The sequence below is a fragment of the Cherax quadricarinatus genome, chromosome 1, assembly GCF_038502225.1.
Source record: "Cherax quadricarinatus isolate ZL_2023a chromosome 1, ASM3850222v1, whole genome shotgun sequence".
NCBI lineage: Eukaryota > Metazoa > Arthropoda > Malacostraca > Decapoda > Parastacidae > Cherax > Cherax quadricarinatus.
Genome location: NC_091292.1, coordinates 45,710,629 through 45,724,232, shown reverse-complemented (window position 1 = coordinate 45,724,232; position 13,604 = coordinate 45,710,629). Strand labels below are relative to the sequence as shown.

The 13,604-nt window shown below is 38.9% G+C and overlaps 1 protein-coding gene across 2 annotated transcripts in view; it reads right to left on the bottom strand.

Moving 5' to 3' along the window:
* Nucleotides 1-894: 894 nt before the first annotated feature.
* The window catches only part of LOC128687814 (ankyrin repeat and KH domain-containing protein mask), a 126,003-nt gene continuing 113,293 nt past the window's right edge, over nucleotides 895-13,604 (bottom strand). For both annotated transcript variants that reach the window (XM_070082098.1, XM_070082101.1), the window contains exon 4: nucleotides 895-4,020. In XM_070082098.1, coding sequence (XP_069938199.1) covers nucleotides 3,232-4,020 — 789 coding nt within the window. In that variant the 3' untranslated portion in view covers nucleotides 895-3,231. The remainder of the gene's footprint in view (nucleotides 4,021-13,604) is intronic.

Here is a 13,604-nt window from a genome sequence, read left to right as displayed (position 1 = left end):
AAAGGGGGGAGCGGGGAGGAATAGTTCCCAGGAGGAATGAAAGGGCCGGAAATCTCCCTCCGCGCCCAAGAGGACTCGACACCGCTAGTAGCGCAGATGCAGCATGGAACCCGTGCCATACCCTACCCTTCATGCCAGTAAACCAGCAATCCGGGATAGCAACCTCACATCTGCCGAGCTACCTCGGTGGACAAAAGAGAGGGCGGCCGGATATCCGCCACAAAGCATACCTCCTTCAGCCACCACCCCCGGAATCCGAAAGGTGGCTTCCAGAGATACACCCGTCGCCCAAAAGACACCCAAAGCTACTCCGGGATACCGGAGAGGGATCGGGACATCCCTAGGCAATCCAGATTCCACGGCAAACTACGCCACCGCCAAGGAACCTCAACGGAATGGGATCGACCCCGGTGTCCTTTCCCCTACCTAGGAACTAGCGCGCCTGTGGGAGAAATCACGAAGGCTAAAAAGAGGAAGGGCAAAAGGGAGGGGTGAGGAGGAGGAGGAGGAATGGAAAAAGGGGAGGATGGGGAGGATGGGATAGGGGAGGGGAGAATGGGGGGTAATTAGGTTCGGTCTGAGGAAGAAGACCGACAGGGCTAATTCCTCAGACCAAGAGCCTCTTCACCACGCCAAGGAGCCCCCCTTGAAGAGGTTGAATGGGCTAGCCTAAGCATATTGACCCCAATGAGGATATTTCTTTCAGTAACACGATCTCTGATGCTTGGCACATCAAGTTCTTTCCGTATTTTTAAAATTTTGGCAGTACGAGGGCATCCTAGGATGATCGTCATTGCTTCGTTCTGCAGTTTTTCCAGCCCTCCATCAAGCTTCCAGTCAAACACGAGAGTGGCGCAGTATAATCAACCAATGTTCTAATATAAGCAAGATACATCATTTTCTCAATTTTAACTTTTTTTTTTTTATATTTTATTTAAAACACAGTACACATTATACATGGAAGCAAACATGTCACTAAACCAATCGACATGGAACAACAAATTAAAGTACAACATACGTATACACAATCCAAAAAAGAAAAAGGAACACTTCACACAGGTGTACCAACAACATATCCAGATAATATACTCCAGCACACTTATACATCTTATGCCAAGTTTTATATACAAAATAATTCTTAAAGGTAAAAGCCTCACCACATACCATTAAAACCTATACATCCCCCCCCCCCACCAAAGGTACATTTAATAAGTCGTACATATGTGCTCTGGATGTAAAAAAGGTACCCCCATCCTCATCAAATACCAACAAAACAATGACATACTACAAGAGCGCAGGATACTACTTGCTCTAAGTAACAATTATGAAAACTTTGCCTAGCATACAAGGATAATATACTCTATATCTCAACACTGGTGCAATCCACCCAAGACTTCTTCATACACTATATACACTATAGCAGTATTAAAACATGACATACCGCTACTTGAACTCATATGCATACCTGCTCCAACAAAGTCATCAAAATTGTGTATTTGCACAAAAACAGTATACATTTTTATATTACCTTACATATACTCTTACATGTGACTTGAAACATTAAAACAGCAAAGGGAAACCAACAGCGTGTACTTAAAATATATAACACTACCCTGCACATACAGTGTCACACGACATGTACTATACAATCTTAACCAGGCCTCTGAAACATTATATGTTAGGCCTTATGTGCCAAAATACAATCTCACATAATATTAAATACTGTACCACGTTGCTCATTACAGCTATTTACACTTCCGAGCCTTCTGATATTTAGAAATTGTGTCTTACAGAATGCTTCCAACAAGAAGGGAAACCCCGGACTTTGTATCACAGCATATTCTAAACAGTCATATGGTATACCTTAGTAACACCACGTAGTATGTGCTTTCTATAACATCTTTGAAGACACTCAACAATAACGAACAGTCATTCTCACACACACAAATACTGTAAGATTCTACCCTTCCACTCACCTTATATACACAGTTATGTAATGCTCCAATACACTACGTACATGTACTATCCAAAAACTATGTATAATGTATGCACTGTTTTAAATAAAATATAAAAAAAACTAATAATTTGTAACAATCTAATATACTCTCTTAAAATTCCAATTAACATTACATTAAGTTAGTTTTTGTGTATAATTAAGAATTGGATACCATGTTAATTCTAGAAAATGTATCATTCAATTCACGTGAAAACATTTCGAAAAAAAAATTTAAAGGTAATTCCACTTCTGTCTGTTTCAGCATAATAAGCCCGGCGAAAAAAAAATCTTAAACGGTTTGTTTGTACGATTTAAAGACCTTTGTCAGGAGACAATTGTCTCCTGAGCAATATTATAAGAAGGTTCCACACACATCTTGGCGTTCCAGCAACTTCAGCTTTGACCCTATCTGAATACAAATACTTTTATATCATTGTTAGAGTAGCTGGAGTTAACATTGTGTTTTATTCTATCAAAAGGAAATAAGAAAAGAGATATAAATGCTTTAACAATGATATGCATCTTTTGAGTTTCATCATGTGTATACACTAAATGTTGGTAAGTTTCACTTTGCTGTTCATATAAATACTCGCACCAGAAGAAAAACATGAATTTTAAAACAATTTATTTGATAGTAAAGTTTATACAGACCCCAGTACATGTATATAGGTCACAGAGTTTAGCGCATAAACTCATGACCCACCCCAGCACTGTCTTACACACCGAGACAACCTCATGACCCACCCCAGCACTGTCTTACACACCGAGACATAACCTCATGACCAACCCCTGCACTGTCTTACACACCGAGACAACCTCATGACCCACCCCAGCACTGTCTTACACACCGAGATGCCAATGATATGTAAACAAAAGAAATCGATTATTACCTTCACTGTGAACAGAGGCATCGCTTTACTCTGTAGCACAAAATTACTTCCTACGGCATCATCCAGTTGAATCAATATTCATGTTTGTTTTCCTGTCAAGTCCAGCGAATTTGTATATACTCACGAATTAAATTCTGGTCTTGTAAAATTTCATTACAGTTAATTAATAATAAAAGGAGATAAACTGCAATATATTTATACATGTGAGCTTTGTAATTTCCATTTGGAGTGAGTTATAATATTCAAATACTGTGTTATGATTTAATATTTTGAAGTGTAAGTTATCACTTTATTTTTGTTCATAACGAATACTATTTGACTTATGTTCCTACCTAATATGTGTTGTTACGAGCAAAGATTTTTAGCTTTCTCACATAAAGCAAGTTGTAGAAGATTTTCAGTATCCTCAGTTCTTGCCTCCATTGCTAGTTGCCGAGCTCTGCTCAAAAGACTGTAAGTGAAATATTTGAAATGTCTTTCGAACAGTGGTGTCAATATTTCTAAGTGGCCATTCATGGAGGCTATAAGTAGGCAGTGTTTATATATTGCTTCTTCACTGGTGTAGTTAGAGCGGTATAGGAGGTAGGCTACCTCATCGCTGGTCCCACAGGCTGCCACAACCAGTCGAGTACCATCTAAGATAGGTTCATCAAGTTTCTTGACTATAGATTTAACGTCTTCGAAATCTTCTGCAAGTGCAGCCTTAACCAAAGGTAAATCAAACTTTATCTCCTTTTTCACTAAAATGAGAAGCTCCATTATCTTGTTCCAGCACCCTTTTTTCACCATCTTAGACAGTACTTCACAAACTCTTTCATTTTTGTACCTAAAGTTCTGCTGCAAAATTGTACAAACCATGTCCAGCATCTCTTGGCTATAAGCTCTCTGGATCAAATGCTTGAAAGTTTCAGTTGGTAATTGGAATTTGTGTTTTATGATACAGAGTACAATGTCCCACTCATTATTATCGGCTGCTTTAATGATAACAAAATCAGCTTCATCACAAATCATTTCAAGGTGAACATCAATGATCATTCTAACAATCTTCCAGTGACCCTTCGCAGCAGCAGCCATGACAGCAGTCCAGTTTTCATTATTATGCATTACTGCGGGAACCGACAGGTCAATGACACACTGAAAAAAAATAGTAAAAGGTGTCTTAGAAACATGAAACAAGACGTGATATTCTCAAATATATGTACAAAATATATATATATATATATATATATATATATATATATATATATATATATATATATATATATATATATATATATATATATATACATATATAATGCATATATATAATATATCCATAATGTATATATATATATAATATATAATATATAATATATATATATAATATATATATATATATATATATATGTATATATATAATATATATATAATATACATAATATATATATATACATATATATATAATATATATATAATATACATAATATATATATATATATTATTGTAACCACGAACGAGTGGTATTGATCAAAAACACTGCAACAGGCCTACTGACTCATGCAAAGCAGGTCCATGTCACCCCCCGGCCTAGAACAATGGCCACCTAGTTAGGTCACTTCCACTTAATCTGGTAGCCCAAGCTAGTCAGATCCAACTCACACCCACTCATGTATTTATCCAACCTATTTTTAAAACTAAACAAAGTCTTAGCTTCTATGATGGCACTCGGAAGTTTGTGCCACTCATCCACAACTCTATTACCAAACCAGCGCTTTCCTATGTCCTTCCTGAATCTCAACTTTTCCAACTTAAAACCATTGCTGCGAGTCCTGTCTTGGCTGGATATTTTCAGCACGCTATTTACATCCCCTTTATTTATTAATGTTTTCCATTTATACACCTCAATCATATCCCCCCTAATTCTACGCCTTTCCAGAGAGTGTAGATTCAGGTCCCTCAGTCTATCCTCATAGGAAAGATTTCTGAAACAATGGGATCAACTTTGTCATCCTCCTCTGTACGTTTTCCAGGGCATTTATATCCATTCTGTAATACGGTGACCAGAACTGAGCAGCATAATCTAAATTAGACCTAACCAAGGATATATAGAGTTGAAGAACAACCTGAGGACTTCTATTATTTATACTTCTTGATATGAATCCAAGGATTCTTTTAGCTTTATTTCGAACACATATGCACTGTTGTCTTGGTTTCAGATTACTGCTAACCAGAACTCCTAAATCCTTTTCGCAATCAGTAATATTAGGATCTACCCTATTCAGTTTATAAATAAAAAAAAAAAGCACAATACCGTGACTGGAACGATACACAAATAACCAGCACATAAAAGAGAAGCTTACGACGACGTTTCGGTCCGACTTGGACCATTTACAAAGTCACAAAAAGTGTGACTTTGTAAATGGTCCAATTCGGACCGAAACGTAGTCGTAAGCTTCTCTTTTATGTGCGGGTTATTTGTATATTCAGTTTATAAGTGGCATGGTTATTGTCCTGTCCAACATTTAGCACTTTGCATTTGTCTACATTAAACTGCATCTGCCACTTCTCCGACCACTGCATCAGTCTATTCAAATCATCCTGGAGTGCACTAACGTCCTCAATAGAATTAATTGGATGGCCTATTTTGGTGTCATCAGCAAATTTGCTTATTTATTTTTATTTTTTTTATTAACACACTGGCCGATTCCCACCAAGGCAGGGTGGCCCGAAAAAGAAAAACTTTCACCATCATTCACTCCATCACTGTCTTGCCAGAAGGGTGCTTTACACTACAGTTTTTAAACTGCAACATTAACACCCCTCCTTCAGAGTGCAGGCACTGTACTTCCCATCTCCAGGACTCAAGTCCGGCCTGCCGGTTTCCCTGAACCCCTTCATAAATGTTACTTTGCTCACACTCCAACAGCACGTCAAGTATTAAAAACCATTTGTCTCCATTCACTCCTATCAAACACGCTCACGCATGCCCGCTCGAAGTCCAAACCCCTCGCACACAAAACCTCCTTTACCCCCTCCCTCCAACCTTTCCTAGGCCGACCCCTACCCCGCCTTCCTTCCATTACAGACTGATACACTCTTGAAGTCATTCTGTTTCGCTCCATTCTCTCTACATGTCCGAACCACCTCAACAACCCTTCCTCAGCCCTCTGGACAACAGTTTTGGTAATCCCGCACCTCCTCCTAACTTCCAAACTACGAATTCTCTGCATTATATTCACACCACACATTGCCCTCAGACATGACATCTCCACTGCCTCCAGCCTTCTTCTCGCTGCAACATTCATCATCCATGCTTCACACCCATACAGGAGCGTTGGTAAAACTATACTCTCATACATTTCCCTCTTTGCTTGCAAGGACAAAGTTCTTTGTCTCCACAGACTCCTAAGTACACCACTCACCCTTTTTCCCTCATCAATTCTATGATTCACCTCATCTTTCACAGACCCATCCGCTGACAAGTCCACTCCCAAATATCTGAATACATTCACCTCCTCCATACTCTCTCCCTCCAATCTGATATCCAATCTTTCATCACCTTATCTTTTTGTTATCCTCATAACCTTACTCTTTCCTGTATTCACTTTCAATTTTCTTCTTTTACATACCCTACCAAATTCATCCACCAACCTCTGCAACTTCTCTTCAGAATCACCCAAGAGCACAGTGTCATCAGCAAAGAGCAACTGCGACAACTCCCACTTTTTATGTGATTCTTTATCTTTTAACTCCACACCTCTTGCCAAGACCCTCGCATTTACTTCTCTTACAACCCCATCTATAAATATATTGAACAACCACAGTGACATCACACATCCTTGTCTAAGGCCTACTTTTACTGGGAAATAATCTCCCTCTTTCCTACATACTCTAACTTGAGCCTCACTATCCTCGTAAAAACTCTTCACTGCTTTCAGTAACCTACCTCCTACACCATACACTTGCAACATCTGCCACATTGCCCCCTCATCCACCCTGTCATACGCCTTTTCCAAATCCATAAATGCCACAAAAACCTCTTTAGCCTTATCTAAATACTGTTCACTTATATGTTTCACTGTAAACACCTGGTCCACACACCCCGTACCTTTCCTAAAGCCTCCTTGTTCATCTGCTATCCTATTCTCTGTCTTACTCTTAATTCTTTCAATAATAACTTTACTATACACTTTACCAGGTATACTAAACAGACTTATCATCCTATATTCTCTGCCAGAGAACACTGCCAGAGAACGTTTCGTGCGCGGATTGGCCTGACAAGTCATTTGCGTACCCACTAACTTCGACCCCAGGATGACTAGATGGTCCTCGTCGAATCGACGGACAAACAACATCCCCCTATAATTTTTGCACTCTTTTGTCCCCTTTGCCTTTATACAAAGGAACTATGCATGCTCTCTGCCAATCCCTAGGTACCTTACCCTCCTCCATACATTTATTAAATAATAGCACCAACCACTCCAAAACTATATCCCACCTGCTTTTAACATTTCTGTCTTTATCCCATCAATCCCAGCTGCCTTACCCCCTTTCATTTTACCTACTGCCTCACGAACTTCCCTCACACTTACAACTGGCTCTTCCTCACTCCTACAAGATGTTATTCCTCCTTGCCCTATACACGAAATCACAGCTTCCCTATCTTCATCAACATTTAACAATTCCTCAAAATATTCCCTCCATCTTCCCAATACCTCTAACTCTCCATTTAATAACTCTCCTCTCCTATTTTTAACTGACAAATCCATTTGTTCTCTAGGCTTCCTTAACTTGTTAATCTCACTCCAAAACTTTTTCTTATTTTCTACAAAATTTGTTGATAACATCTCACCCACTCTCTCATTTGCTCTCTTTTTACATTGCTTCACCACTCTCTTAACCTCTCTCTTTTTCTCCATATACTCTTCCCTCCTTGCATCACTTCTATTTTGTAAAAACTTCTCATATGCTAACTTTTTCTCCCTTACTACTCTCTTTTCATCATCATTCCACCAATCGCTCCTCTTCCCTCCCGCACCCACTTTCCTGTAACCACAAACTTCTGCTGAACACTAACACTACATTTTTAAACCTACCCCATACCTCTTCGACCCAATTGCTTATGCTGTCATTAGCCCATCTATCCTCTAATAGCTGTTTATATCTTACCCTAACTGCTGCCTCTTTTAGTTTATAAACCTTCACCTCTCTTACCTGATGCTTATATTCTCCTTATATCCCATCTACATTTTACTCTCAGTGTAACTACAACTAAAAAGTGATCTGATATATCTGTGGCCCCTCTATAAACATGTACATCCTGAAGTCTACTCAACAGTCTTTTATCTACCAATACATAATCCAACAAACTACTGTCATTTCGCCCTACATCATATCTTGTATACTTATTTATCCTCTTTTTCTTAAAATATGTATTACCTATAACTAAACCCCTTTCTATACAAAGTTCAATCAAAGGGCTCCCATTATCATTTACACCTGGCACCCCAAACTTACCTATCACACCCTCTCTAAAAGTTTCTCCTACTTTAGTATTCAGGTCCCTTACCACAATTACTCTCTCACTTGGTTTAAAGATTCCTATACATTCACTTAACATCTCCCAAAATCTCTCTCTCTCCTCTACATTCCTCTCTTCTCCAGGTGCATACACGCTTATTATGACCCACTTTTCACATCCAACCTTTACTTTAATCCACATAATCCTTGAATTTACACATTCATATTCTCTTTCCTCCTTCCGTAACTGATCCTTCAACATTATTGCTACCCCTTCCTTAGCTCTAACTCTCTCAGATACTCCAGATTTAATCCCATTTATTTCCCCTCACCGAAACTCCCCTACCCTTCAGCTTTGTTTCACTTAGGACAAAGACATCCAAGTTCTTTTTATTCATAACATCTTGTCATCTGCACTACATCCACACACATTCAAGCATCCCAGTTTTATAAAATTTTTCTTATTATCTTTTTTAGTAAATGTTTACAGGAGAAGGGGTTACTAGCCCATCGCTCCCGGCATTTTAGTCGCCTCATACGACACACATGGCTTGCGGAGGAAAGATTCTTTTCCGTTTTCCCATGGACAATAGAAGAAATAAAGAAGAACAAGAGCTATTTAGAAAAAGAAAAAACCTAGGTGTGTATATATATGTGTGTGTGTATATATATATATATATATATATATATATATATATATATATATATATATATATATGCATGTGCGTGTCTTTGAAGTGTGACCAAAGTGTAAGTAGGAGTAGCAAGATATCCCTGTTATCTAGCGTGTTTATGAGACACCAGCAATCCTACCATCATGTAAAACAGTTACATCTGGCAGGACGGTAGTACTTTTCTGGGCGGTTGCTGTCTACCTACCTACTACCTACCTAAATTTGCTTATGTCACTATTTATTCCCTCATCTATATCGTTTATGTAAATTGTGAACAACAAGGGGCCCAACACTGACCCCTGTGAAACATCGCTCATGACGTGCCCCCACTGATTTCTCCCCATTTATGCAAACTCTTTGTTGCCTATTTGTCAACCACGCCTATACCCAGGAAAAACTTTCTCCTCCTATTCCCTGTGCCTTAAGTTTCCTCAATAGCCTCTGGTGTGGAACTATCGAAAGCTTTATTGAAGTCCATATAAACAATGTATTCATTATCATGATCTACCTCTGACTCACGGAATCGTAATGACACGACTGCAAACAAACCATACCACGGGTGGGGTTTGATCCCGCGCTCAGATTATTATAATCAAGGGGGAAGCGCTAAACCCGGAGGATAATACAGCGCCTGGGGGAGGGAGGGATGTGGAAGGCATTCAGGCTTAATTCGGGGAACTGGAGCACAGATCCAACTCCCTAAAACAAGAGCCCCTCACCAACATCAAGGAACCTTCCTTGAGGGGTCCCGCGGTCAGAGAGTCTCAAAACTCCAGACCGTCGCGTTAGCCACTGGACCAGCTAGCCACAATAAGATTCGTCCAACTAGGTATATTTCTACACCATAGGAGGGTAGCATAGGCATCACTGACCACAAATGCAAGTTTTTACAGACGAATCTCCAGCTAGCGTGGCCGTGACGAACTCTAGCTCAAGTCTCCTCAAAGCCATTAACATGACTCACGAAATCGTAATGACACGATTGCAAACAAACCATACCATTGGTGGGGTTTGATCCCGCGGTCAGAGAGTCTCAAAACTCCAGACCGTCGCGTTAGCCACTGGCTAGCTGGTCCAGTGGCTAACACGATGGTCTGGAGTTTTGAGACACACTGACCGCGGGATCAAACCCCACCCGTGGTATGGTTTGATCTACCTCCTCAAACACCTTAGCGAAAAAAGTTAGTAAATTCGTATGACAGGAATACCCCGTAGTAAAACCGTGTTGAGATTCATTAATCAATCTGTGCCTATCAAGATGGCTACGAATTGACTCGGCAATTATTGATTCCATAAATTTTCCCACTATAGCAGTAAGGCTTATTGGTCTATAGTTCGAAGCTAAGGACCTGCCTTGTAAATGGGTATTACATTTGCAATTTTCCACTTGTCAGGCACTATGCTAGTTTGTAATGATATCTTGAAAAGATTAGCCAAAGGTATGGTAAGTTCTATACATTCCTTAACACCCTTGTAAACAGTTCATCAGGGCATGGGGATTTGTTAGGTATTAATTTCTCTATTTGTCTGAGGACCATGTCACTAGTTACCGCAATCGTGCATAGTTTACTAACATAAGTGTTCTACATAATCTATAATTTCTGGAATTTCGCTAGTATCTTCCTGAGTACAGACAGGAAGTAAGAATTGAAAATTTCACACATATCCCTATCACTGTCAGTGATCTGACCTGAGTTACTCTCAAGTGGGTCTATCTTGTCTCTAATCTTACTTCTGTATACCTGAAAGAACCCTTTTGGGTTAGTCTTCGAATCCCTTGAGGAGAGAGAGACAGAGAGACAGAGAGACAGAGAGACAGAGACACAGAGAGACAGAGAGACAGAGACACAGAGAGACAGAGAGACAGAGAGACAGAGACAGAGAGACAGAGAGACAGAGAGACAGAGACAGAGAGACAGAGAGACAGAGAGACAGAGACAGAGAGACAGAGAGACAGAGAGAGAGACAGAGAGAGACAGAGAGACAGAGAGAGAGACAGAGAGAGACAGAGAGAGACAGAGAGAGACAGAGAGACAGAGAGAGACAGAGAGAGACAGAGAGAGACAGAGAGAGACAGAGAGAGACAGAGACAGAGACAGAGAGAGACAGAGAGACAGAGAGACAGAGAGAGACAGAGAGAGACAGAGAGAGACAGAGAGACAGAGAGAGACAGAGAGAGACAGAGAGAGACAGAGAGAGACAGAGAGAGACAGAGAGAGACAGAGAGAGACAGAGAGAGACAGAGAGAGACAGAGAGAGACAGAGAGAGACAGAGAGAGACAGAGAGAGACAGAGAGAGACAGAGAGAGACAGAGAGAGACAGAGAGAGACAGAGAGAGACAGAGAGAGACAGAGAGAGACAGAGAGAGACAGAGAGAGACAGAGAGAGACAGAGAGAGACAGAGAGAGACAGAGAGAGACAGAGAGAGACAGAGAGAGACAGAGAGAGACAGAGAGAGACAGAGAGAGACAGAGAGAGACAGAGAGAGACAGAGAGAGACAGAGATAATAGAGAAATTCCAAGCACTTTCGTGACTACTCACATTATCAAGGAACTATGAAAGTAAAGCATCAAAGGAAGGTATATAAGGGGGTCTAGCCAACACCTCGCTATCAGATCCCACAACAATGAAACACCTGACGCGCGACTCATAAGAAAGGGAACACTGCAGCAGGTCCACCGGCCCAACTAGACAGGTCCTTCACACAACCCACCAACAAACTATTTTACCCAAGAAATAAAATTTTTTAAAAATTATTATTTGTCCAGTGTATTATTAAATTCTTCCCAAATTCTATTAATTATAAATGGATCTAATTTATATAAACCAAAGGAAATATTCATATTATTGTCAAAACTGCTTTTCATGAAACAAGATTCAATTATATTCCTGTCGACCATGAACTTGCTTGATACTACTTTCAACTTTTTGAAAATCAATTGGATGGTTAAAATCTCTTTCATGAATAAATAGAGCATTGGAATCTTGTCCAGTTCTAATGCTATACTTATGTTGTTTTAATCTTAGTTCGAGATTTTTACCAGTTTGACCGTAATAAACTTTATCGCAAATTTTACAAGGAATCTTATACACACATCCATCAGCATTTTGGGGGGAATTCTTTATCAAAAGTTTTTTTACTGTATCAAGATTTTTGAATACAACTTTAATATTAAAAGTCTTAAGAAGAGAAGGCATATCAACCAAGTTTTCATGGTAAGGGAGAACCAACATATTTTTAGTTGAATAAGGCTGGTTGTCCCTTTTTGGATTGTAAAAAGTATTTCTAGCAACTTTAAAAGATTTATCAATTACATTTCTTGGGTATTTTAAATCATTACCTATTTCATAAATTTTGGATATTTCCTCATATATGAACTCTGGACTACAATTTCGTAAAGCTCTCAAAAACATTGATGAGAAAACAGACAGTTTGACTATCTTGATGCGAGGAATAATAGTGGACATAGGAACAGTTATTTGTAGGTTTTCTGTAAATTTTGAATTTGAATTCATTATTACCCTTAATAATTAAAACATCTAGAAAAGGCAATGAGTTATTTTCTTCAAACTCAACAGTAAAGTTTAAATAGAATGGGCTAAGCTATTTAATTTGCCAAGGAAATGGTGTATATCTACATTTTTGGGCTTAAGACAAAATATCAACATATCTGAACCATTTAGCTCTATTAGGGAGGATTGTGTTAAGCAGCCTTGTTTCAAAAAAATCCATGTATAGGTTACTAAGAACAGGCGAAAGAGGATTTCCCATTGCCATACCAAACTTCTGAGTGTAAAACTTATCATTAAATACAAATTTTGCATCAACAATGCAAAGTTTAATAAGTTTAATGATAGTAGGTACTGGCAATGGTAAATCATAGTTAACGAGTCTTCAGATAAAAGACTTAATAAATCACCAACAGGAACTTTCGTAAACAAGGAAGTAACATCAAAACTAACCATGTTAAAATCATTTAAATCAGTCAAGGAGCTTAATTTATCAACTAAATCTATGTTGTTTTTAACATTAAAGTTAGAAATTTTACCAACAATAGGGCTCAAAATATCAATAAGCCATTTGGATAATTTATATGGAACTGATCCTATGGAGCTAATAATTGGTCTGACTGGATTCCCTGGTTTGTGTGTTTTTATTAGTCCATACATGTAAGGTAAAGATGGATTAGTGGAAGTAAATTGTTTGACTAATTCATCTTTGCCTTTCAGTAGAAGTTTTATTGTTTTATTGAAATTGCTGTTAACGGTTTCTATCATCTTAGATGATACTGAAACTATTCTAAACTTAGAAAAAATCCCCTAGAAACCGTTAACAGCAATTTCAATAAAACAATAAAACTTCTACTTCTAGCTTTGTCGTGCTTCGTCTTAAAGCTATGTATGGTTCCTGAATCCACTACATCACTTGTAAGACTATTCCACTTCCTAACTACTCTATGACTGAAGAAATACTTCCTAACATCCCTTTGACTCGTCTGAGTCTTCAGTTTCCAACTGTAACCCCTTGTTTCTGTGTCCTCTC